Source organism: Lottia gigantea, assembly GCF_000327385.1.
Source record: "Lottia gigantea unplaced genomic scaffold LOTGIsca_8, whole genome shotgun sequence".
NCBI classification, from domain to species: domain Eukaryota; kingdom Metazoa; phylum Mollusca; class Gastropoda; family Lottiidae; genus Lottia; species Lottia gigantea.
In genome coordinates this window covers 1,452,260-1,479,098 of record NW_008710662.1, presented here as the reverse complement: position 1 = coordinate 1,479,098, position 26,839 = coordinate 1,452,260, and the positions used below count along the sequence as shown (strand labels likewise).

The window sequence follows — 26,839 nt, the reverse complement described above, 5'->3', positions numbered from 1 at the left end:
GAGAAGGCGGGTATCCTTATTGATTGGCCGTCCATTAAATACAATTCGATCTTTTAATTTATGACGAATCGTGCCATTCTCCATCTACAATGATACCCACTTGATACGTGAACTGCTTATCATGAACAGATTATGTACGTGTCACTAAATGTTTAGTTACTGAGATCACTCGATAGCCTGAAATCCACAAGCATATTCAATATATAAGACTGGGGTATTAAATATATACCTGTCTCAGAATCAACAAAGAACTTCCCAAAACCACCAGATTTGTAGAGGTAAGTGATCTGATTATTTTGGATGGTAGCATCATCATCAACAGCTGCTACTTTACCAATGTAACCAAGTTTAGTTGTCAATGAACTGATAGTAAATGTATAGTTATCTAGGAATCGTGGAGAATGATCATTTTCATCTATTAACTCTACAGTTAAGTTGGTAGACGTTGAAAGACCATGTCCATTTTGATCAGTTGCTGTTAACTACAAAATGAATAAATAAAGTTTGACACCAAATTATACCTTACTTACAAAGGGAGATGGAACAATTGGTTCAGTGTGACAAAGGGGAAATTTTTCAGACCTTCCCACAAGTATGTGAATCACAAAAATTAGATGCAGATTACACAACATACTAATAGTAATAAGCACGTTATTGCAATTTTAAAAGTAAATGTACCTTGAATTCGTAGCGACATGTTATCTCACAATCCAATGCTGATGGTTGTCTTAACTTCAACATTCCAGATTCTTGGTCTAGTTCAAACAAATCAGCACCCTTTCCTACCAGTTTTAACTGAATATTTCTATTGTCTTCTGTCATGTCGTCATCACTAACACTGAACTCCGTATTCTAAACAAAAAGTTCAGACTTAATAAAAGAAATACTATAAGCATCTTAATGACAAGATTTTACGTTCTTTTCATGAAAGCCTTTGTTTCCTCTATACAGGAAGTGTTATTCAAAGTGTTATGCCATGGCGGTTAAAAGAAAAGGGCAAATGATCGTTTAGAGTGTACGCTAACAGTTTATAGAAATAGTGAAAACATAAATTTTCAGAGCCTACAAAACTTGTTATGAAGTTATTTTTATAGCTTGATGTGTATTTGATATGACAAATCAAAAAATACTATAGAAATTACCTACCAATGGAACACTGAATCCTGGCGTCATCTGTGAAAAATTTTCTGGTATTAAAGCCAGGTAACCAGTAGGAGATGAGAAGACAGGTGGATTATCATTGGTATCATTGACAGATACTGTAACCATAGACGAGGCTGTATACCGTGGTGCACCATCATTTACTACCCGTACCATGAAGGTCATATGTTCTACCATTTCCCTATCTATTGGTCCATTTGTTCTCAGCATTCCACTGTATTTGTCGAGTTCAAATGGTGCTACAAGAATAAACAATTGCTTAGGTAACGTAACGTTCTTTTACAATATTGTATCACCAACTTTTTGTGGGTTTGACTTCCACCAACACATATCCATATTGCACTGGCAAGTACCATTCAGACACCAAACTTCATCCTTTATGGACCAAGCAGTATCCTTGGTAAGGCAATACATAAAACAAATGAGAATGGATTACCCCCAACGTCATCCATGTAAAACTCTATGGATTCTTCTTTATTGGCAATAAGATCTGGATCTTCAATATTGATTTGGGCTACATTGGTTTCTGGGAATTCATTTTCTAATACTGTTATTTTTATAATCGGGTCTATTCTTGGTGGTTTGTTGGTAGGTACTTTAATATGAAGGGAACTGTTGGTAGATCGTCTTGGGAAACCATTGTCTATTGCCAGTATTGAAAGAGTGTAGACGTCTAAACATGGTTCATTGGCTAAATTACCAGCAACTATAACATCACCTGCAAATATATACACCAAATGCTTGTTTTCTAAACATAGATTTACAACAGACTTGCCATCTATGAATCAGGTTATCTGCATAAAAAACTTGTGTTGATTGTCAGGAAGATGCCAATGCGATCTAACAGGAAAAGTAAGTAAGCAAAACAGTCCTATATTTTTTTACTACTTACAGGCGTAAGGACTTATTTGGTAGATGGGATGTAGATGATATGTGCCTTCTTTTCTTTGTCCCTAAAATTTACTGTTCCCTTTCCTTACAGTTTTGATCCCCTTTCGCAACCACGTACCTGAATCGGGATCTATATCAAATTTCCCGTGTCCGCCTTCTCTCATCACGTAAGTTATCTTATTGTTCTGTTCAGAGTAATCGGGATCTGTTGCAGTTACTACACCAACTTTAGTACCAATGGGAGTCAAATACGATAAGCTGATGTTTTCTATAGGGTCAAATATTGGAGCTTGATCATTAACATCCTTTACGTAGATGGTAACATTGGTTGTCGTTAAGAGACCTTTTCCACCTTTATCTCGTGCTTCTAACTAAAAAGTATCGATATAAATCAATCACAATTAATCACATTATATACCTACAGTACAGGTCTTAAGGGGACCACGATACAAGGATGGTGTTAGATATGCGAACCACGGGACAGACAACACATCACAAAAGGGCCAAAACAAAGTATTTACAACTAGGAACACATTAGTTATTATTTCTAGTTAACCGTTGTGGTTTAGAACACAGCCCGAGACATGATCCCCCCTTCAGCTTATCTATTCCCTTGTGGAATTAACCTACAGCAAGAGAAAAAATCAAATCTTCAAATAATAGAAACAGAACTTACCAATAAAGTATATACTGGTGTATCTTCGGCGTTTAAAGATCCCGGTTTTATAACTTTAAGACCAGTTCCAGTATCATCAATGTCAAATACGACACTCCCAATTAATCGTAATTTTATATCTCTATTTTCTAATGTAGCATCTTCATCACTTACATATATTGGTGGATTCTACAGGATAACACAGATACCGAACATATACATAAAAATATGAAATTGGATGGTAACATACAAATATCGGGGAGAAATCATGCAAGGTTGTTCAAGGACTCCCAGTGCTACAAATATGAGTGAAAAGCGAATGAAGTTTTCAAGTGAATGTTCAGGTTTATTTCAAATAATCTGAGCAAAGACTTGACACAATCTTAATTTATTGTTCCTGATGCCAAACCTTATGCCTATGATGAATAAAGGAAATCATACTTACTAACTGAATAAATGTTGTTGGGTCATTAAATTCTGTATCCTCATCAACAAAACCGGTATATCCATCAGGTGAATTAAATACAGGATAGTTATCATTAGTGTCAATAATTTCTACTATTACTGAACATGACGAGGTCAATATAGGATAACCCTGCTTCACCACCTCCACAACAAACTGAAACTGGTCTACTGATTCACTGTCTAATTCAGTTAACACGGAGATAAAACCAGTCATTCTTTCCACATCAAAAGGAACTAAACAGAAAATCAACGTATTACATTGAAATAGAAGCTTTGGACACTTCCACTTATCTGCTCCAATGTCGGCCAATGGTGATGGAAAAGCGAAAGATGATGATAACGGGACTGCCTCACTAATCATGAAAGGAATCGGATTCTGTTGCACTTCATAAGTGTTTGGATCTTTAGGTGTAAAACTCTTTTGGGTCTGAATACTCATCAATATGTAAATGTAATTCAGTTAAAGTAGTACAACTTACCAGAATCATTTTTCAAGAGGAATTGAATTTGACCAGTGGATATTTCTTGGTCATCAGAATCATTTGTCGATATTTTACCAATAATAGCTGGTGGTATAGCATTTTCTTTCATTTGTATATGTTCAACTTGTGGAATAACTGCAGCTTTATTCATTGGTACATGGACCGTAACAGTTACTTCTGTTGATAGTCGAGGTGTTCCCGAATCTAGGACTTCCACTTTTAGGTCATATTCATCTTGGTATGGAGGAGTCACCAATGAATCAATTACTGATATATTACCTAAAAAATGATATCAACAAAGCTAGACTCCAAACATGTCTGTGATCCATATTTGCATGTTTCCATGTTTTGAGTTTTTCAATTGATGGAATTCGAAAAAGCTTTTTTCAGACATTATTAATATGTGTATGTATTCCTATAGCTCCTCGCACGGCCCAATGGTAAAGCTGTAAGTGTCCCCGATACAATTAGGAAGAACAAAAACCAACTTTTACTTTCCAGAATACTACATACTATACCTGTATTAGAATCAATGCTGAATTTACTGAGACCACCATTTTTTATACTGTACATGAGTCTTTGATTCTTCTCAGAGCAATCAAAATCACTGGCAATAATTTCCCCAACATTTTCTCCTATTGCAGCGGAAGGATGTACAGTGAAATTGAATCCGCCAGTCACCACGGGAGCTTCATCATTTACATCATCTATAACCAATGTAACTGTTTGCCTCGAGATTAAACCATCATCATCAATTGCTAAAAGCTGAATTCAAGATAAAATTTAGTCAAAACAATTCAAATATACGAGGCCAAACTGCTGAACAACGATCACTGACTCAAAACGTCCACATGCCCAAATGACATTTGGAATTTGAAATTTGGCGTTGAAAGGCAACACTTAGCGTCGGTCTACCAGGATTAGAGATTGGCTTACGTCAAATCTGTAACTTCTGTCTTTCTCACAATCAAACATTCTTGGTACTTTCAATGAGATCAACCCACTTTTTTCATTGACAGCAAACTCACTGTTTTGGTCATCCATTGAGAAACTATACTGTCTATTTCCTTCAGTTGCATCATCGTCAGTTATGTTGGGTACCTTTTAAAAATACCATAATAATGTGACATTCTCTATTCAGCCTTTAAAAGCACTGGGAAAATAAAAGGGAATTTAATGTCTCTCTTATCAACACATTCCACTAATAACTAATAATTATTTTTCGATTCCCAGCTAGAGTAAAGCCTGTAGTAAAAGGAGTTCCGGTTTTTGTCCTAACTATAGTACAGCTATAGTAGTCTTTTTACATTGAGCAAGCAACATATGTTTCTAAATAAACCAATGCAAATCTATCCTAATACTTCTTGGTGAGATTGAATAACTTGACCCGAATAAGTAACCTACTAATGGCAAATGTTCCATAATTTGGTTTTCTTGTACATGGACGGTATAATCGCCATTCTGGAACCTGGGAGGTTCGTCATTAACGTCTTCTATTGTCACTGTTACTGCAGTGGTCACTGTATACCTAGGTACACCATTATCAACTACAAAAACTTTAAATTGAAACTCCTCAACCTTTTCACGATCTATTCGTTTAGTAGTAAATATTTCTCCAGATATTTGGTCGATTTTAAAAGGAACTATAAAGAAATGTAAATTCAGTTATCAGTCCTAACTTTTACTACCAAAAAAAGAGTATTCTGTACTGCCCATGGTCCAGTGACTATAATTAGTTGGTATGTCTACTGTAAACAATATGTCATCAGGTCTTAACACCACAATAAATCTTCCCAATTAAAGATTCAAAATTTAGTTCTGTTATGTTTGACCAGTATCATATTACATACATACACATCTTTATGACCTCTCTTATATTAACTTTTCTTATTGACCTTCATTCAACTTTTTTTAGAACCATTCCATAAACTCATTGGTTTCTTTTGTATCTTGTTTTGAAATAATTCAATAACTTTTTTTCAACTGGTGGGGCATCAGCACTTGCAAATTGGCACACAACAGACTTTGAAAACAATATGAGCAAACAGTGAAAAAAAAGGAAAATAACAAAAACCTGGGCTCCATTGCAGCCGCTTAATCAGGCTACAGACCCAGTGCTGCGACGTTTGCTTTACTCAGTATGCGTGTATGTTCCACAATGAGTTGCTGTTTATGTCTAAATGTATTTTACTGTAAATTACTGTAAACAACATTAAATGTTGTTAGCCGTTAAAAACACCCCATACCCATCACCTTCTGGGGGACCCATCGACCATCTATGGATCTTTTTGCAATTTCAGACATGAAAAGCAGCAATTTAGCTCATTTACTTGGGAAACCCTATTTTATACTGTTAATTTTATGAACACAGATTTGGACATTTGGATGCATTTCCTTTACGAACATTATCATAAAAATATTGCCAGGTACTGTCAAATTATCGCAAATCAATCAGAATACACAATTTTAACTTTTAAATTTAGTAAATGGAAATTGTATGCGCTAGAATTATTATTTAGTATAATTTTGAAGAACACCTCTATTTATCTGAATAATTTTTTATGGTTTCGGAATGCTAAAACTTGGCAGCTTTTGTAAAAATTGTAAAATTTTATCAAATATAGAAATTGTGTTTCTAAAGTGATCAGATTCGTGTGTTAAGATTCCTGATTTATAGGATTCTAATTTCTGAAATTTTATGACCTCCTTTTAAAAGAAATCAAACAGAGTTTTGCTCAAGAGAACCAAATTTCAAATTTAAACCAGTGAAGAAAGACCTTGTACTAAATTTAGAACATGAAATCTAATACCAGGGTGCCAAGAACTGGTCAAGTTATAGTACCTTCTTAGTGAGGTATTGTCTATTGGGGACAAGGTGCAATATAAATTTGTATCGTATCTGTCAAAGAGTAATGAACCATCACATTCCAGTTTTGGCTGTAATGGCCGCCAAGTGGTAGTAAAAGTTAGGTCTGTTATGTCTCTCCACAGTGCATTAGATTCACTGCCATGTTTAATACAATTCATTCTGAATCCTTTTGAATTTTGTTTTCTGATTTGTCGGTGCTCAACCAGTGCTTTATGAACATACGTCAAATAACTATTTTCCAAAGAATGGGATCATTAAGATATTATGTAATTTCTTCTACATTTGGATAACCTCGGAACAGGAATTTATCCAGCCACTTGGTTACATTGACTCCGACGAGTCGGACGAGATGTTAAAATTTTATAACGACCATTAATACTCTTACCTGTTGTATCATTAATAAGATATGTAAGTTCTGAATCTTCATCTACAGCTTCGACTCTTCCAACATAAAAACCCTCATATCGATTTTCTTGGATCACAAACCTATAAGAACTATCAACATTGGGTCGAGAGTTCTTAACGATATTAATAGTAACATCTGTCAGACCTGATTGTATTGGTGTACCAGAGTCTATAGCTGTTACAGTCAGAACATACCGATCTTTAACCCCTCCTTCCATTAGTGAATGGCTCAACCATATCTGACCTAAAAGAAAAGATTAATATTTACGTAAACACGTATTACGTATTTACATAGGTTCAGTAAGGTAGATAGTAAAATTTATTCATACACAATTTGCAATGAACCCAGTAAGCTTTTGGGAAGAAAGTTCTAAAATGGTTACTCCAATCTAAAGCTGGTTGCTTGCTGGTCAAATATTTCTTACAGAGGAAAAGATGAAACGCTAAAGATATTCAAATTTTTTACCAGTATTCGGATCAATACTAAATTTGCCTTGACCATCTTCCATCAGATAAATTATATGGTTATTGGGATGTTCTCTATCTTTATCTACTGCTTTCACTTGAACAACTTCTTTTCCAGTTGATGTCGAGATGTTAATATACACGGAGTATAGGAAATCAAATGTTGGAGCTTCATCGTTGATGTCTTCCAAACTTACTATCAGCGGTACAGATGACTGAAACCCTTCGCCATTTTCGTCTGTTACTTGAATCTGTAAAAAAATGTATGTGTGGTCCATTATTACTAAACCGGTCAAATGTTAGATTTTTTGAGAAAAAAACTTGATACTACCAAGAATCCAGGCAGATTCTTCATTTTTAGAAAATTCTAGGCCAAATACTTTGTATATATGAAATTGCGTTTTATATTTTAGAATTTCTAGATTTCGTTTCCCTATGATTTGTGATTCAACTGAAGACTAATATGGACATATAATAATAGAAAAATCATCAACCTGCATCTGGTAAACACATTTTATTTCACAATCCAGTTTAGTTGGTTGTATAGCAGTAACATGACCAGACACTGGATCGATAGTAAATTGATGATCATGATCACCTTGAAGAGAATACTTTAAATCATTCTTCCTACTGAGAGCATCTGAATCTATGACATTAATAGCTGGTGTCTGGAAAACAAAAACTCTTTACATAATTTCATTTGGGAAAAATTTACTTTTACTTTAAAAATTATGCCGGTAATGACCCGTTAGACGTCAGTACTTTCGGATCGCTCATCCAAAAAGATAATTTCTTACTAGGGAGACCACATTGAGATCGAATGTTATATGCTGTTTGTATGAATACAAATACTTACAATCTCCACATGACTGTTAGTTCCATGTTCTCTTATCTTTCCAGAATATTTAGGAGAAGTGAAAACTGGAACATTGTCATTGATGTCTAAAATATTAACATTGACCACGGTAGTCATGGTATAACTAGGAATTCCTCCATCTTCTGTCACGATCTTAAATTGGTACGTCATCTGTTCTTCAGCATTTAATACATCAGTGGTTAGCAGCTTTTGGTCTTCTAGCATAAATGGAACACCAGTGTCGGTTATTTTGATGACTAAATTGTGGAAGCTGTCTTCATCAGTAATATTCAAAGATGAAAGTATGCTTCCCAAAGGAACATTTTCTTCAATATCAAATTCAACACTTTCGGGTACAACAGGAGGTTGGTTTAATGGAACATTCATTACCACGGACGTTCTAGCTGTGAGAGATGGATAACCTAAATCTCTAGCGACCACTATTAGAGTAAATGTCGATTTCAGTGGTTCTGTTGTAAATGGTTCTTCTAATATCAGTTCCCCTGAAGCCGCAAAAAATAAATAAAAGGACTCTTCTAAATTACCTATATAATGCTCTAGCTTATCTACTTTCCAGCCTTCTCAATTGAAAGAAAACGAGAAACCTTACTTTGCAATCATACGAATCTTGCTTCTTCAAGACAAATTTGTAACAATATTAAAAGAAGCAACAGTTTTGGAAGAACTCGGCGTCTGCTTCACGTATAGTAGCTCTAAATACTGGGTCTGAGTTTAGCAGAGTTTGAGATTTTACTTGTATTATTATATACAATTAATACCAGAAAAAAACCCAAATGTAACATTTAACGAATATCAGAATTACCTACCAGTGTTGGAATCTATACCAATTTTATCTGCTCCGCCAGATTTCAGTTCATACAGTATTTGGTTATTTGGTTCAGTGGCATCTTTATCGCTTGCATTGACGCTTCCTAGTATTGAACCAACTGTCGCATCTGGACGTACGTTTATTATATTTGGAAGTTCAAAAATAGGTAGATTATCATTGATGTCATCCAGGGTGATCTTCAGTATAGCTTCTGTTAACTGATCGGGGTGCTGTGCACTGGTTAAGTAAACCTACAATGTGATTTGATCAGCCATATAAACGTTTACTGGTGCCTCGAAAATTGTGTATATTTACATGATATTTATGAGGGTTTGTGTGATTGGTACATGAACACCCAATACCACTCGGCGACCAGGTCTGTAATGGTAAAGGTATCCATTACGATCTCATTTAAGACGCATCACCAACATCTCTGTGCTGTACCATACATAGTGTGCAACTACATAGTAGAACTGTAGCTTTTGTGAATGATGGCAAACCTTCCTAATCTACCTACCGGAATGTGAAGTACGGAATTCACTTCCTTGTCCAGAACTGTAAAGTTGTTTATAAACAATGCTTGATTATCCACATTTGATATCACATCAGAGAACTCGTCTAGAATCTTTATTTCATACTGCTGATTTCTCTCCGTAACATCATCATCTAAAACTTCAAATGGTGGGTTCTGAAATATAGTCTATTTATTGGCAACTTGATTTCGAGTATGAATTAGTGAATTAGTCCAACAAATTAAAGTGAAAAAAGGCCTCCCAGAAAACTTTTTTTTTCAAAATGGGATTTCTGCTTGATATATATTAAGTAGTGTATTGGAAATTCTGATCTATCACTGTTAATATTTTAAAATCTTCAAATTCGTGTGAATTGGTATTGGATTGTTATTTCCTGAATTTGAAATAATTTTTTTTAATATACTCGGCAACTTATATCTTTTTCAATCGTAAAGCCTCTGATGGCCTAGCAGCAAAGTTACACTAACCAAGTCCAATTCGACACCAGAATCATATACTCCTTCCTTAATTGATGCAGTGTAAACTTCAGATGAGAAGATTGGAAAGTTATCATCCTCATCTTCAACCTCTACAGATACTGTTGTTGTCACACTATAATAACGATTCATTCTCTCCGTTATAACAACTGGGATAGTGAAAATGCCGGTTTCTTCTGCATCTAATGATGTTCGTGTTGTTATGGTTCCTGATACCAAATCCACAAGAAATTTGTCTAAAAAAGGATAATTTGAATCTGTTAATTAAAGATCTCTTCAGAATAATATATAATCTTAAAGTACATAAACAGATATATTTGTATAGAATTGATATAAATGGTCACAGGTATGACAAATTCGTTTCAAGATGATCAGTTGACCCCAATTATTTTTATAGTCATAGTAGAAGATCAAACCATCTACTGCTCCGTGGTTTCAAAAAACATAACTAAAACAAGTTTAGCTTTTTGTCACCCTTATTGTATGAAATATGACAAAAACAGTAATCTCAATCTCATCGTACAACAATATAATTTTGTCGTAAATTCATGTCCATTCATTCATCTGTTCCAGTTTCTAGGTCTTCGGAAGAGTATTAAATGCAAAAATCACGTAAAAATATATTGAGTAGGAAAAACAATTGTCCCTTTGCTAAGACAATTTGCACAGAGTTTGTTCACTAATTATTATTATGATATTGTACTTTAAAAATTTTTTCAGGTTGCTTTGTCAATCGAATGAAATGTATTTTCATAATTGTTGGAATGTCTCCTTTAAGCATTAGCCTGTCTCTTTTTTTTAATCTGTTCCTGAAAAAACACTTCCTTGGTAAATCCAATAAAAAAATCGCTCTAGGGATAATATGTTTAAATCTTAAATGTTTGATCGAGATAACATTACCATGTGGATGCTGCATAGTAAAATACACTTGATCCGTTGTATTAAGTTGAATTATGCCAACAAATGATCCTGGATAGCTATTTTCACTGATGCTGAAATCAAACTGCTCAGGAACTTCTGGTGTTGGGTGAACCGGTACTTTGATAGTAACATCGGTTTCAGCTGTTAGTTGAGGAGCACCAAAATCCACAGCAACTACCTTGATCTTATATTCTTCTAGTACAGGTGCACGAAGTAGGGAATCGGTGGTATAAATGGTTCCTGTAATGGAAAGAGGGATTTTGATAGAAATTTTGATGGTTTTTAGGTGCAAAAGTTGGTTTTTATTGTCCTAAATCATTGAAAGATGAAGTTGTGGCTGCTTCTGTTCAATATACTTTCATAAACGTATTAACCAATAATAACCTGTATCTGCTTCTATCTGGAATTTCCCATATCCACCCAGGCCTGTGAGATAAAATAATAATCGATGATTTATAGGTTCTGTATCCATATCAACAGCTTGAACAGTTCCAATCTCGCGACCAATGGGAACTGATGGTTTTGCGGAGAAAGTGAAATTTGTCAGAAATTCGGGAACGTTGTCGTTTTCATCTTTAACTTTCACGTTCAGAATAGCTGCTGATGACAATCCAGTCCCATTTTCATCAGTTGATAAGATCTGTAATACAATATTTGTAACAATTTATTAGTAGCTTTTCTAGAATTACACAAACCACAATCGTGTGAGAAACATGTACGGGACAAATAGAGGATCGCTTAAGATACGCATAAAAAACCTAAGCAGTAAGAAACTTAGAATCCTATTAGGCTTTATTGTTTTTTCGTCAAAAACTAGTTCTTGCAGTGTATTGACAATGGTGAATATTACCTCAAACTGATAATCACAGACTCGCTCACAGTCTAAAATTACTCCATCTTTCACGTACACTTCGCCAGTATTAGGTACAATAGTAAACATTTCCGAACCACTGCCTTGTAGCTCATATGTCAAACCCGTCTCATCAGCAGCAATATCTGGATCTTTAACATCTAGTGGAGGTACCTATCGACGATACCATCTGGAAATGAGGATCGTTTAAATTCCCTCAGTCTCTTGTAATGATTATGTTTAGACACGAGAACACTTTGCACTTTCCCTTGATAAGACTAAGGGAACATGTTTAGAACGGAAATCTTGATTGATCAAGGCGAAGTCTTATTGATTCAACAGACATGATTAAGGATGGCCACCTGCTAACATACTCGCCTGCCAAGTAAGGCGTTGGATGATCCTTCTGATTATACTTAAATGTGTACCTCTGTTAAGCTGTATTAACAAACAAACTTATCCTTCACCAACGTGGATGAATCATGAGTGCAAAAGGTAAGACACAAAAAGATAGGACACAATTTGAAAAGACATCTTACCAATTTCAACGTAGTAAGAGCAGTGGGGTTATTATTTTCAGAGACATAAGCTTGATAAGATTGTGTTGAGAATCGTGGTGGATTGTCATTGATGTCCTGTATATTGACAGTGACTGTGGTTGTCATAGTGTAGGTTGGTTCACCATGATCTATTGTAAAAACTACCAATGTATACAGCTGATGTTCTTCAGCATCGAGAGTAGCGTTTATTGTCAAATCTCCTGTTACTTCGTCGAGTAGAAACTCGTCTACAAAACATATGGAAGAAAAGAGTAGTTAATTATATCGCAATATAAGACCTTTTTGAATTGCGGTCCATAGTTAAATTTGACCTTCAACCGTCGGCTTCATTTTTAAGAATAAAAATCCGACGCATAATTCTAAAATTTAATAAAGTCGCATTAGTGGCAGTGATGAAAGTATTTAGAGTTTAGACTTTCAAAGCTAAATCACTCGAAATCATTCGAAAAAAAAATATATTAATATTTCCAATTTTACCTAATTTCACGCAGTTAAAAAATATTAAAAAAACATAGATATCACAACGTACTGCTTTCTGAGTCCAATATATACGTTATATTCTTATCTGTATCATTGGTATCACCGAAACTAAAAATAATATCGTCTATAACTCTGTCTTCAGGTACAGCTATAGTAACGACTGGTATGACAGTAGTTGGAATATTAACTGGTACATATACAGTTACCATTACTGAAGCTGACAATGGTGGTTGCCCAGAGTCGGTTACCATAATAATCATATCATACTCCTGTCTAACTGGTTCTTGTAGCAGACTGGTTGATAAAGTCAATTCACCTGAAAGTATTGGGAACGAGTTTTAAGGGAAGGATGGACTTCTCTGATAGGTAGTTGTGTGAGGTATGATATTAATATTGTGGTGTTAGTCCTTGACATATGAGGCAGACTTGAACATTTGAAGAACAATATCTACTGCTTCAATACTTTCGCCTGTCAAAAGAAGTTTAATAATTTGAATATAAGCTTCTATGTACTGATAGTTTCAGAATGACCAAAGAATAGCAGAATATAGAGAACCTTTATGTGGAAGTGTTTAATCAGCTATTTACCATGGTCCTCACGATTATTGTCTCATATTATGATATATTTTTCAGAGTATCGTATTTTCAGATAACCATTAAAGAACTATTGTCGTATAATTCCTTTCGTAATTTCGTTAGTAAACAAACCTGTGCTGGGATGAACAAAGAACTTTCCATCACCGCCATCAATAAGAGTGTAGGTCAGTAGTCGATTGACATCACTAATATCAGCATCTTCAGCTTTTATTTGTGCCAGCGTCGAACCCACATATAGTGAAGGTTGAATTACAAATGTTAAATTATCGTTTTCTATACTCGGTGCATTGTCGTTTTCATCAATGATTTTAATATTCAACTCTGCTGTTCCCTCTAAGCCTTTTCCATTTTCATCTCTGGCAACAATCTGAGGTGAAAATAAAAATGGATTATATCATCTTGTAACGTAAATTGCAATTTTTAAAGAAATAATTTGCTTAAAATGTCTTTTCGAGGAATCTCTACTGGCCCCGTCACACCGGAAAGGCGTTTTTACGGCGCTGTTATTGCGACGGAAAATTTCCTCAGAGCCTGTCAAGGTCACCATATGCGCGGTATGACCGTGTAGGACACCCCAGACATTATTCAAACAAACACCAAGGTTCGTCAGTTTGTTCTGGAACTCGTTGAGAACACCATTCAAACGAGAATATCGTTAGAAAAACGTTTTAACATCTCCTTGAGGGCAAAGACGCTTCAAAGACGTTAGAACGAAATATGGCCGCATAACCTGCGGTATGAGGTATTTAGTTGTCCCAACGTTTGACCTACAACCTAGTACATTTCTAGTAGCAAATGGTAGCAGTCTGGTACGAGGGGGCTATAACGGATTCGTGTGTGTAAATATTTTTTTACTCGGAAGAACCGTGGCATATATACTTCTTAACGTGGTTGAGTAAACTTTTGTCTAATCCCTCTTCAGTATTTAAAGATAACCGTACCCAAAACAGGGTTTGACTGAAAGAAAGGATTTCATCAATTACACTAATATAAAACTAACTTGTACGAAATATTCACACTGCCTCTCACAATCAATATCTGCTGATCTATTTGTAGTTATTTCCCCTGTTCTCTGGTCTATCTGGAAGTCTTCAGCACCATGACCACGTAAATTATACAACAGATGATCTCCATCTTTAGCATCTTCATCTGTTACACTCAGATCTGGAGACTAAAATGGTAGACAAATTTCATGAACCATTCCAAACAATGTAAAAGCATTTTTCTGATATGAAGGATTGACATTAAAAAATTGTCGACAAAACAGTATTCGTCTAAACCTTTCCGTATGTATATAGTGTCACCTATTTGTAGACTTTGAAAAAATGTCCGCTCTTGATATATAATAATAAACATTACCAGTTTCAAAGGTTCTGTATGTGGAGCAGACGCAGAAGATGTTTCATGAACTTCTGAGGTATAAAACCAACTTGAGAACTGTGGCTTCTCATCATTAACATCATCAATATAAACTATAACTGTAGTTGTAAAGGTTAAGTTTGGTTGTCCTAGATTCACTATATCAACCGGAAACGAATAGATATCTCTGACTTCTGTATCCAATTTGGAAGCAAGTCTGATAAACCCGTCATTATTTTCCATGTAGAATGGCACTGAAATTTAAAATTATATGCCTACACGTTATTTTATCTAAATTTCACAGAAAGAAAACCATTTTACCAGAAGAAAAAGGGACTAGGGATGTGTCTCACGTAATCCCAGAGTCACGTAAATGATTCTAAATGACTTCATTTAATCTTTGTAGGTGTTTTGAACCCATATTTAATATTCTGCAACTCTCACTGGACTATCAAAAAAAAAAAAATTACTCTCAGAAGAAATATTTGCGTACTTACATGTATCATCATTTACGGACATGTCATATAGTAGCCTTCCATTATCAGGATCATTCACTGTAATTTGTCCCACGATAGACCATACCGGGAAAGATTCATTCACTCTAAATACAAATTGTCTTGGTATGACGGGGGCCTTATTGATAGGAACTGTTATAGTAGCGATACTATGATCTGAGAGCTGTGGTTGACCAAAATCCACTACTTGGATCTTGAGGAGATATATATGCCGATATGGTTCTGAGGTAAGGTCATGTATCACTCGTATTTCACCTGAAAAAGGGATTAATAACGAAGTTTTACCTGCTAAAAACAAGACTGCAAACTATATGCAAAAATGCATTAAAAAAATAGCCGTCTTGACTTTTCATCTTTGTATTTTTTGGTTAAAAATGCTGTTAACACTAGAGGTATAACCTTTGTTGCAAACGAAAGTTTATCATGCCCTGTGTCTATTTCAGTCAAAAGCAGAAAATCAAAATTCTTTTCAAACTTTCGAGAAAATCGAGTTTGAAGTATTTCCACGAATCTTCCACAATTCCTGTTGCAACTGTTACGGCGACAATTTCGATTTACTTTATCAGTGATGATTAAAACGTCAGCTTTGATTTAAATCTAGAAATAAATATTGGTTGCCCTACCGGTGTTGGCATCGACAGCAAATTTATCCAAGCTTCCTCCCAATAATAAATACACCAGATGACTGTTTTGTTCAGTAACATCATCATCAGAAGCTTCTAAACGTCCAACAAGGCTCCCAATCGGTCTATCAGGATTAATTTTAAAAATCATGCTATTTGTAAATTTTGGACTATTGTCGTTTTGATCTTCTATCTCCAAGATCAAAGGAACAGATGTGGTAAACTGACCATCATTCGCTGTGACCTACAAGGATAATTAATGTATAAAAGATTTACAAATGCTTAATCACTGCTAAAATTGTGAATGACATAGAGAGGTAATAGAGGATAACATTCTACTTTTTTCATTTTCATCAGTGGCATCTTTTAAATTCCCCTTTAGAACTACAAAACGTTTTTCCCATGTCAGACCTACACCACCGAATTAGGAAATCTTGTTGCACCTTGATGAAAGTATCATCTCGACCTACTCCGGAATCGAAACCAGTATTACAGATTACCTATTTATCCATGAGCTAATCGGAATCCAATAATTCATAATGAACCAGAAAAAGATGGTTCATCTCTAGTCCGACGTAATATTTCTTTTTATTTGGCAGTTGATTTTCGTAGGTACAGAAACATTTTCTTTCTGATCAAAAGAATTAAGAATAATTTGAATTGGAATTACCGTTAGATTGTAGAAGGATCGTCGTTCACAATCAATTGAACTAGTGTTTCTAATATATAGTTTACCAGTCGTGCTGTCGATGTTGAACTCTTCATGACCAAGTCCATGTAAACTATAGACTACATCATGGTTCTCCTGGTCAACGTCATCATCTATGATGCTTATAATATCATCCAGAGTTACTGGTTTATTTATTATGTACTGTGATCCTAAATTCGATTCTGGAATTTTTACGTGGTATCTCTGCCTGGTAAATACTGGAGCATTATCATTCACGTCCTCCAAATATATTCTTACTACTGCCTCTTCCTGTAATGGTAATATAATTATCAATACGGTTTGTATTTGTATTTGTTTGTCTTCGACTAAACGTTAACCTCATTGGTACCATATAACTCAGTTGAAATGGAATTTAACAATTCATTCATCAATATTATGTAGTTACTTAAATGTCTGAAAATGATAAGATGATTTTCACATTTTAACTACATGATCTTGTGCGTTTGTAAAAGGTGCAAACTCAAGGTTGACAAACCTTTTGTGGAGGCTGTCCCAGGTCTTCCACTCCTATTTGAAGAATTAACACTTCTGTTTTCTCTCTGTCAAATATCAAACTAGGACTTGAGATCGAAAGGTACCCATCCTGCAAAACAATAACACCAATAATAATAATAGTCAAGCCACTTCCAATCGTTGCATATGAAGATGCTATCTTGTTACAGTGATGAGTCACAGATGGAAATCTGCGTGTATTTGGTCACGAGTTGTGATACCAGATGAAGAGCCAACGGTGTTCTATGCCCTAATAGGTGATTTCTTACAGATGTGTCGCCTGAATTTTGTACCCCTATATATCATCGGTGGAATAAATATACAAAATCATGTATCGGTGTATACATACGTACATCTGAGATGTGGAAAATATCTGCGTGTTCTCCTAACAAAGTGTAGAACAGTTGACCATTGGGGCCATCATCAGCATCACTAGCACCGATATATCCTATATCATATCCACTATTTACATTTTCTGGTATTGTAAAATCAAATATACTAGTTTGAAATACCGGCTGGTTGTCATTAGTATCTTTTACTCTGACAGAGATAGACGTGTTAACTTTCTGAAATAGACAACTACTCGAATCATGGGATGTAAGTTTAAAAGGATACGGAATTTAAGATTTCCCATTAGAAATCTTCTTTATGAAAATATATAGAACGGTGGATTTTGCCCTTAATGATACTTCAGTAGAACAAGCTTTAATAATACATAAGATCTGTAAAATACTTAGGGGTTTTGTCAAGCACCAACTTGTAGACCGGATCCGCAAGAACATAAGTTATTATCCGTAAAGGGTATCGTTGTTACATTATTTCGTTGTATTCGTGACAATTGTGCTGCCAAAACAAATTCATCTATTTGGGATGGGAAAAATGTATAATTGTTAGGAATAATATGCCATGAACAACTAGAAATGTTTTGATAATTAATCAAGAAATCAATAACGACACTTACGTGAATACCATCAGAAGCTGTTACAACTATATTATATGAGTCAATAAGTTCTCTATCTAGTGCTTTATTTGTAAATAGGAAACCTCTGAAATTGAAAATAAACGTAAATATGGCACAGAAATAAAAATTGCTGCGAAAATAAGAACGTATTAGTTCTTTAGCTCGGTTAAAATTTGTGTCAATAGAGCCTTTCGAAAACCCTGATTTAACTTTGAAACAAGGTTTGCAAACTAGGCTTTTCTAGGCATATCTTTTGGGAAAACATCAACAGAATAAAGATACCATGTTATTTTATAGTTTGAAACAGAACGACAAATTCCAAGTAAATTGGTCCAAGTAAGGATTGTACTTACTTTTCTGTGATCCTAAATGTTTGATCATCATTACCATCAGTAATATTATAGGATATAAACATATCCTCGTCGCCATCTTGATCTGTTACCTATCACAATAAATAATGTTGCGTTTTGTAAGTAAAATTCACACTGAAACTCAACTATGTTTCTTGTAGATAGACAAGCTCAACATGCTCAAAACTGGCGAACTTTACGCGATTTTACACATTGGGCCTGTAATTTCCCAATGCGTAATACAAATGAAACCGTATTTAAACAAATTTTTAGTAAATAATACAAATAGTAAAAGAAAATTTCATGTGTTTGTTACCTTAATTTCATTAATAAGGGTGCCAAGAGGTGCTGCCTCACTAATGGCTACTTTATAAGATTTCTTCTCAAATACAGGAGGGTAATCATTGGCTTCTAATACTTTAATATATACTCGAGTTGTATTGCTCCTGCAAAAAAATCATCACAAATACTGGATTTGTCTCATTGACAATCATTTTGGAGAATCTCATTTATAAGCTAATCATGTCAAGTCCACGGAGTAAAAATTACCATTACCGATAGTGCAGCCAATACTATTATAATTTAACTACGAATCCGGGTTTGGGTCCGTTTGATTTCGCTTGCAAAGCTCGACAAGAAGGTGAGAATGATACTTGATGATAAAACGGTCATTAAGATTATCCATTGATACCTTCCACTCATTGTTTTACCTTTGTCGCTTTTCATTAAGACACTGATCTTGAGCTTGAACAACCACTACATATTCTGGTAGAATTTGTTCTCGTCTTAAACCTTGTAAACTACTCTGTAGTATTATTACTCCTTCATCGTTTATCCTAAATCTCTGGAAGTCATTCCAGGAGAAGGTTCCAAGTGTATTCTGTACACTAACTATTGTTAAATGGACATCACCATTTTCATCCTCATCTGGATCATCAGCTACCAATCTTTTGTCGAACTGTAGAAAAACATAAAAACCGGGGAAATTAAGCATATAATGTCTTTTGTTATTGACTAGTAAATTGAGGGGCTGTTATGTTGGAAGTTTACAATTTCAAGTCCAGATAGATAAAATCTTCTTATTGGCCGAATTACAACCCATTTCTAATATTGCAAGATTGAAACTGTTGTTATAGTTTTAAAGTCAAGAAAGTGACATTAGTTTACTTTACTGTTACTCAAATCCTGTATCAGGAAAACGCTTAATTTATCCAGCAAAACAAAAGTGAGATGCCATACATTGTGTACATTGCAAGAACAACTTCATTGGCTTCTTTGGCAATTTTGGACTTCACGAACATGTGAGTAGTCAAAGAAAATGTACCTCATGTATGGGTGTCCCTACAGGATGGTTATCTTTCACAGTAAAATTAAAATCAGATCCATTGAACACTGGTGAGTTATCATTAACATCAACAACATGTATGGTTATTTCAGCTTCTGGTACACTGACAAACAAATCATGACTTCTTGTTTCTACTGCACTAACCTACAACATTATTGATTATCGTTAATCTGTCTTTGTTTTTCTGTGATTAACAGTTCAGATTTTGAAAAGTATGCGGTATCAATTTATTATCACACAAGTTTCTCGCAGACATAGGTTCATAAAAACGATATGAAGTCGAAGCACAGATTAATAACTATGCAAATTAGGTCATATATTTATGTACCATGTAAACAGAACAACATGGCATCTTTGAAGTCGACGACTCAGTTAGAATTGAACTCATTTGATATATTTCATACTCGTTTAAGATCCTCTATGAATTTGTATTTTCACCACTACAAAATGCTGTTTGAAAACCTCAGCGTCTTGAATTAACTAATTTACTAAAAGGATCGTCTCGCAAAAATTTCTTGTTGAAAATTACATGAATTCTTTTCTATGTGGATCGAGATTACTATAGAAAGACTTACAAACCTTCAACGTAATGGTAGAATTATTTTCTCGGTCAATCACTTCTGGCTTTTGAACCTTAATTTCTCCAGTTTTCGTATCTACTGAAAATCCATCTAGCGGGTTTACAGACAGGCGGTATTCTATTTCACCATTTCGTCCCTGGAAGCAAAGAGTTTAAAAACATGGGAATCCTATCTGTGTATTTTGTATTTTCTCATCGGGAATCATTCGCTTGATCATGATCTTGAAGTATTCCAATGGTCGAGACTCTCTTATATTCGTGCTTACAGTGTACCTAATAGTAGTTAATAGTAGAACGTGAAAATGTCTTTAGTAGCTACTGAGCTAGATCTATATATACATTGATTTTGGATTTGTGGGTTAATGGTAGGAACCCTTTGCCTTGTTTAAATTGCCACATGGTAAATATCGGTATAATTTCTGATGGGATGTTGAATGAAATACGCACATAGTCGTGATCTTCAGCTTCTACAGTGACTACAGGACTACCTAAACTTATCTCTGGATATTCTCGTATCATTACATCGTATTTAGTCTGTTTAAATGTTGGTTTATATTGATTAACGTTCTTCATAGTGACAACAATAGTAGCTGTACATGATTTCTCTGGATTGTCTTTCTGGTATGCCTAAAATAGGAAACACGTTTCAAAACCAGATCTGAATAACCTAATTATGGAGATTCGACTAGAATAAGGCTAAGACCGCACTACGACTTAGTTATACCAGAACGTTTCTTAACTTTCATCAATTACTTATATTATTGTTATTTATAGCCTAGACGTGTTTGCTCCTAATTTTTCTAATAATATTTTACACTATGTTTCCCAACTATAGGTAATGGAAGACTTTAATTCTAATGTTATGAATATTATAAATACCTGGACACTGATGTTGAATTCTCCAGGACCTTCTTGTACTGTTTGATCTCCACGTTTAGACAGAGTAAACTTGACTGTCTCAGTTTGACACAGTTCTCCCGTTTCTTCATTGACAGTAAAGTATTTAGACCAATGATTAGTGTTATTATTATCTGCAAAAATAAAATAAGTATTCTATTTCATATCGATTCCGACAAACATCCGACTAATAAACCTTCATCTATATTATTCAAAACCATATGCGCCATCGCGATCAAGACTCTTCTCAAATTGTATCTGCCGAGTCACAGAAGGCATGATAGTTTTCTTTCCACTTAAAAATGAAAAAAAGGTATTCATCCCCACCATGTATAAGTTTATAGGCAATCGGTGCTTTAGATTTAGCATCTTGATCTTCGGCATAAAGTTTTGGCGAGGTTACAGAACACTCCTTCACCTAAAAGAATAAACAGGATAGACATCTACAAGTTGAAATCCGATCGGTGGATACAATTAACATATTAAAGGAGATCTCAAAATTGTGTAAAAACAATGAAGACACAAAGATTGCTTGACCAGTGTCGCTCCATGTGATTCGGTCTTATGTGCTTATTGTCCATTGTTTTATCTTACCGTTATTGGTTTTTCACCGATTATAGCAAATGTCACCACATCTCTTGAGAATTTTGGACCAAGATCATCCACATCATCAACTGTTACCAGCAGTGTTGACACATTTCTTCTTGGAGGACTTCCATAATCCTACAGTTGACACAATTATTTCTCTTAAATACTATTCGGCTACATGTACTATTTATAATCATTAAAATAAAAAACCAAACGTGTCTCATTGAAATTTGTGACATCAAGATACACTTGTGTCGTCGAATATATTTATCCATTACAACTTGCTACGGAGGTTTTCAATTCCAATGCTATAGCTCACCTCAACCTTGAAAACAATCCTAATTTCTCTTGGTCCATCTTCATAATCTACATCATGATTAAGTTTTACGTTTCCATCATTATCAACAGAAAACCATTCCCCTAATGATAGTTGTGGTTTATCTAAAGAACCAATGCTCTGTAAAAAAAAAACAGATTTTTTTGTTCATATAAAAAATTTTGCTCGTCTGTGTTTTATTCTTACAGTCTTATTTTTCAATAATATGATTATTTGCATGTTTGAAATTGACATTTACAACAAAATCTTTAAAGATGGGTTTCCTTATTTTTTAGTGTCAAATTAAGCAAACTATTTGATTAATTGGTGTTTCTAATGAATTAGCATGTATTCTTTATAACATCATTATTTTCTATGTAATTAAGAGTTTTAAACAATCATAAATGTCCATGTATGTACAGTCTGGATAAACAAAAAAAGACTTTTTGACTTGTTTTGATCGGTCTTCTGGCAATTCTATTTTAATTTAGCTGATTATGAATTAAGTATGGACATGTGAGACAAACTGGTATTTTAAAAAGTCATCATTTCTATTTGTATAAGTATTAGCATTTTGAATGAAAATAAGGGAACCATTCTTTAAGATATGAGACTGAAAATTATGTGATTCTAAAAATGTACTGTACCAGCAATGTAAATTTGTTCTTTGTAAATTCTGGATAAACATCATCAGGGTTTTGAGCGTCAATGGTAAATATCGTACTTCCAGTAGATACATTCTGAAATTAAACTATAGACATAACATTTGGTGTTCATGAATCTTACGATAAGGGCAGATAATATGCTCAAATCTTCACTGCCATGGGATATTTAGAACGCTCATTATCTTTATTGTCCAAAAAGTTACTTTCAATATTAAAGAAAAGAAGAAATCAGATCAAACTAATAAAAGAAAACTAAAGAGTAAATTTAAGCCTTCATGAATAAAAAAGAGTATCTTACCTCAAAAACATTAGTTGTGGATGGTAAGTTGATGAATTTAGGGGGATCATTTACATCCAGTATCTCAACTTCTATACTAATAGATATATTCAATAAATACTGAAAAACAAATCATATACCACTCTTCAATATCAATTCTTTAAGAGAACTTGATGTGCTTATGACTTTTAACTAGAAACTATGGTCAAATCAAATAAAAAAAAAAAAAAAATGGTCAACTCTCTCTCTCTCAAATGAATTTTAATAGAACCTTTAAAAAACTTGTTGCTTAAACTTTCACGTTATCTTATCTTAAGATAATATATTAGGCTTTCTGTCAAATCAAATGAAGCAGAGAAATGTTCAACTGTCTATGAAATCAAATGAAACGGAAATAATGTTTGACAATCTGTCAAATGGAAGGGAAATTATGTCCAACTTTCTGTACCATATGAGATTATGTAGCGGAATGCAACAAACCGCTATTGATGCTTTACTGTTATGAGGATGATTTTATGAGCTCAGCCCGTAAAACACTGTAAAGCTATGCAGGGCATATTTTACTATTAAATGTCCACAAAACCGTACCTTATATGGTTCGAGATAATCTGAACATTCGCCTTTGACCACCAGAGTCTCTCCCTGTAACATAATAGGTTATATAAAATATAAAATGGTTTTCTTTGTGACATCCAATAGTGATTTCAGATGAGATTTAAGTTGATTCAGTTCAATGGACAGATAGTTCTCACTCTTTCTAAGGAAGCATAGTTTTGTCATTTGCCATATCGCTCGGATGGCTATTTGACTAAATGTTTGTTTGTCATCGATTTAGTCGACTTGGGAACATGTCGGTTTTCTCCTTGGTTTGCATAATACTTTTGACAATATATGCTTTTTACTAATGTTACTTCGTGGCTCTATGAAAGTGCTGTTCAATTGCTCAATAATTATTTATACTGACTCGTTTCTCTTTAGCAGATTTTAATAACCGGACGTGACTTCGTTTAATATTATAACCAATATACGATACATCACCAGATAATAACTTTACATCCGATAACTCATCATCAGGAGGCAATATACTCTTAATTACAGACCCTTCAATTAAAAAAACATATACATAAAAGGAGCGGTGCTAGGTCGTGAAATATGTTAGTAGCTTTTAAAATTGCCTGACAAATACGATGCTATCCTTTTTAATCCTAACAGAATGACTGGAACCTCCGATATTTATGGCTTCTGCAGGGGCTATTTTTGAACAATACAGAACGATGACAACTTCTGGAAATTTCGGAGCAGTTCATGCACCAGCCTCAGCAGATCATTACAACACACATATCTTCGTTAATAAAATTAGGAAACACTTAGGTAAACACTTTTTTGTAGTGATTAGTGACTATTACTTTACCCACAGTTGCTGTCTCATTCACTTGTATTTTCAATGGTCGAAATTGGGTACAAACTGAAAAGAATTTAAAGTAAAACAGTGAAATACATTATGTTTCAACAATGTGATCGTGGAACATTACACTGTAGACTATATATATTATCGCATGCAATCTTAGCCTTGAGGTCCTGGCTTCACGACATAGACCTGGACATTTCCTTCTTTCCTCCATCACCCTTTCTCTGTCAGTCGTGCAAAACGCAGGGTCTGGCAAGGAAAAGCAATCGTGGATATTCTTCCGCTTTAGACATTCAAAATTATTATTTTGGCAAGATAGATACTTACAAAAACTAAAGCCCCATACAGGCGTCAAAATTCCAACTAAGAAAAATGACCTCACATACATGGCTGCATTTAGATCCCTTTATTCCAATTTCCAATCGAATCTAAGATACAGTATCACACTGAAAAGATCTTTAGACTATTACAAATTGAAATACAGATGTACTAAATATCTCAACTGGTACATTTGGTAGATTGGGAAGGAAACAATTGAAGACGTAACAGCAATTGAAGTTGAAAATCGGATGTCATGTATTAAGAAGAATGCTAGTTTGTGGTTTGTCGACGTGTTACATTTTCAAGTCCATGTGGTAAGAGTAACTCGGTCAATTACAGTATATATTTCAAAAACCATACTGAATTAAACACGAATTACACCCTGCAATCCACATCCAGTGTGCTGTCAGGTAAAGGTAATAATCATATTTTAGAAGATGAGACCTGACAGGATTTTTTGTCGTCAAAAATGTGGTGCTATGTAAACATAATCAAGGAATAACAATCACATAAAAAAAGCAGAAGCCGGGAATATTGTGGTAGGTGGTAGATCACATTTAGGGTTGAATTTTCATATTGCCATCTTAGTATATACAAGTGTCAGTCTCAGTGAAATGAAGGAAGCCCTACAAACCGCTATATTCCGCTATACTCCGAGATCTCATACACTGACAAAATACTGAAAATAGCATTCGTAAAGGCGAAATTGTAAAAAAGGAAAAGAAACCCCACAACAAAATTGAGTCTATTATCGTATAACCTACTTGCGTCTGCAAATATGAGGGTCTTTAATAAATATTTCGGTCGCATTTTATGTAATTATTTTACGGTCACATCTAATTGCCAAGATAATAGACTACAGAGATATACTACAATTAGGTAAAGAAATAATATTCTAATAGTTCATATTATTAGGTTATGAGGACAAACATGCATATTACAATATTAATCATCTTTTTAAAGTACATGTATAAGTAAGTTATTGTGTTCTGAACTATCAGTAATATTATGTGATTATGTCCCTTAGATTATTTCTAATATAGCTAATGACCTCAGATGCCCGTGGTGTGACGAGTTCACATACTATTATTAAACAGATAAAGAAAAGTGGCAAAGTAAAGAAGGTATTGAACTATTTATTTAAATGTCAATGATGCAAAAGTTATTATTCAGGAAACAACCACCTTTGGCACGTAGGATTGTTTGAATCTTCCATGTTGTTGCAATGCCATATCCGAGTATTGCTGCATTTCTTGATCGCGCTTGGATCTGGTTAAGACGTCTTTTGGTGTCATCTCACAAATATTTTATAGGCTCTAACCAAACTTCAATTTCTGTAAATTAATCCTCATTTCAAATAAAGCTGTCTTCACGAGGTTTTGTTTGCGACACATGTCGGCAGCATGAGATGAGCTCTGGTCATATAGACAAGAACGTATTATCTTAAGGTTAAGTGTACAATATTATTCACCAGGGTTCGATTTGGATTGAACCATTAGCCATATAAAATAAGGCTTAAGTTAAGAATAATCAATTCAATTCATGAATTAAAAACAGGAAAGAAGAAGACAGTGGAAACAAGGAGACTGGGGCAGACAAATAGTTATGTTGGAAGATGTAGGGGGTACAGAGTAGAAGGGACCCGAATTACAGGAATGGTAGTAGTAAAAGACTGAATGAAGGATAGAAAGGTGGGTGGAGCAAGGTTAGAGAGCGAATGAGGAACGAAGAAGACAATCGGTCTGATCTGAACCGTGGTCTGATCTTAACCGGTTATAACGGACAGAAGAAAAGGGTAGAGATGCGGGGTACATGTAGAAGATATTAAAGGAAGCAAGTGGGTTGAATCAGCAACAAAGAGATTTAATCACAGGGTCGGTGGGAAATTCTATTATATTGAGAGGTACTCATTGTACC

The 26,839-nt window shown here is 34.6% G+C and overlaps 1 protein-coding gene across 1 annotated transcript; it reads right to left on the bottom strand.

Annotated features, from left to right (window-relative positions):
- Positions 1–130: 130 nt before the first annotated feature.
- LOTGIDRAFT_229554 (hypothetical protein) lies at positions 131–24,989 on the bottom strand (the record flags this gene model as incomplete). Its single annotated transcript, XM_009066892.1, has 48 exons — positions 131–177; positions 230–482; positions 679–852; positions 1,147–1,400; positions 1,598–1,879; positions 2,171–2,423; positions 2,729–2,896; positions 3,153–3,406; positions 3,652–3,933; positions 4,173–4,419; positions 4,591–4,755; positions 5,059–5,297; positions 6,909–7,172; positions 7,395–7,644; positions 7,888–8,061; positions 8,250–8,752; positions 9,077–9,329; positions 9,596–9,766; positions 10,079–10,323; positions 10,988–11,248; positions 11,393–11,648; positions 11,859–12,032; positions 12,398–12,645; positions 12,948–13,214; positions 13,607–13,862; positions 14,496–14,666; positions 14,855–15,108; positions 15,352–15,624; positions 15,993–16,236; positions 16,663–16,971; positions 17,198–17,305; positions 17,568–17,780; positions 18,176–18,260; positions 18,529–18,617; positions 18,842–18,971; positions 19,236–19,483; positions 19,850–20,014; positions 20,450–20,587; positions 20,898–21,077; positions 21,330–21,481; positions 21,675–21,765; positions 21,942–22,070; positions 22,255–22,392; positions 22,899–22,991; positions 23,215–23,313; positions 23,782–23,835; positions 24,158–24,294; positions 24,929–24,989. The coding sequence occupies 48 exons, from the start codon at positions 24,987–24,989 to the stop codon at positions 131–133; spliced, it is 9,501 nt and encodes a 3,166-aa protein (XP_009065140.1).
- Between the last annotated feature and the right edge of the window lie 1,850 nt (positions 24,990–26,839).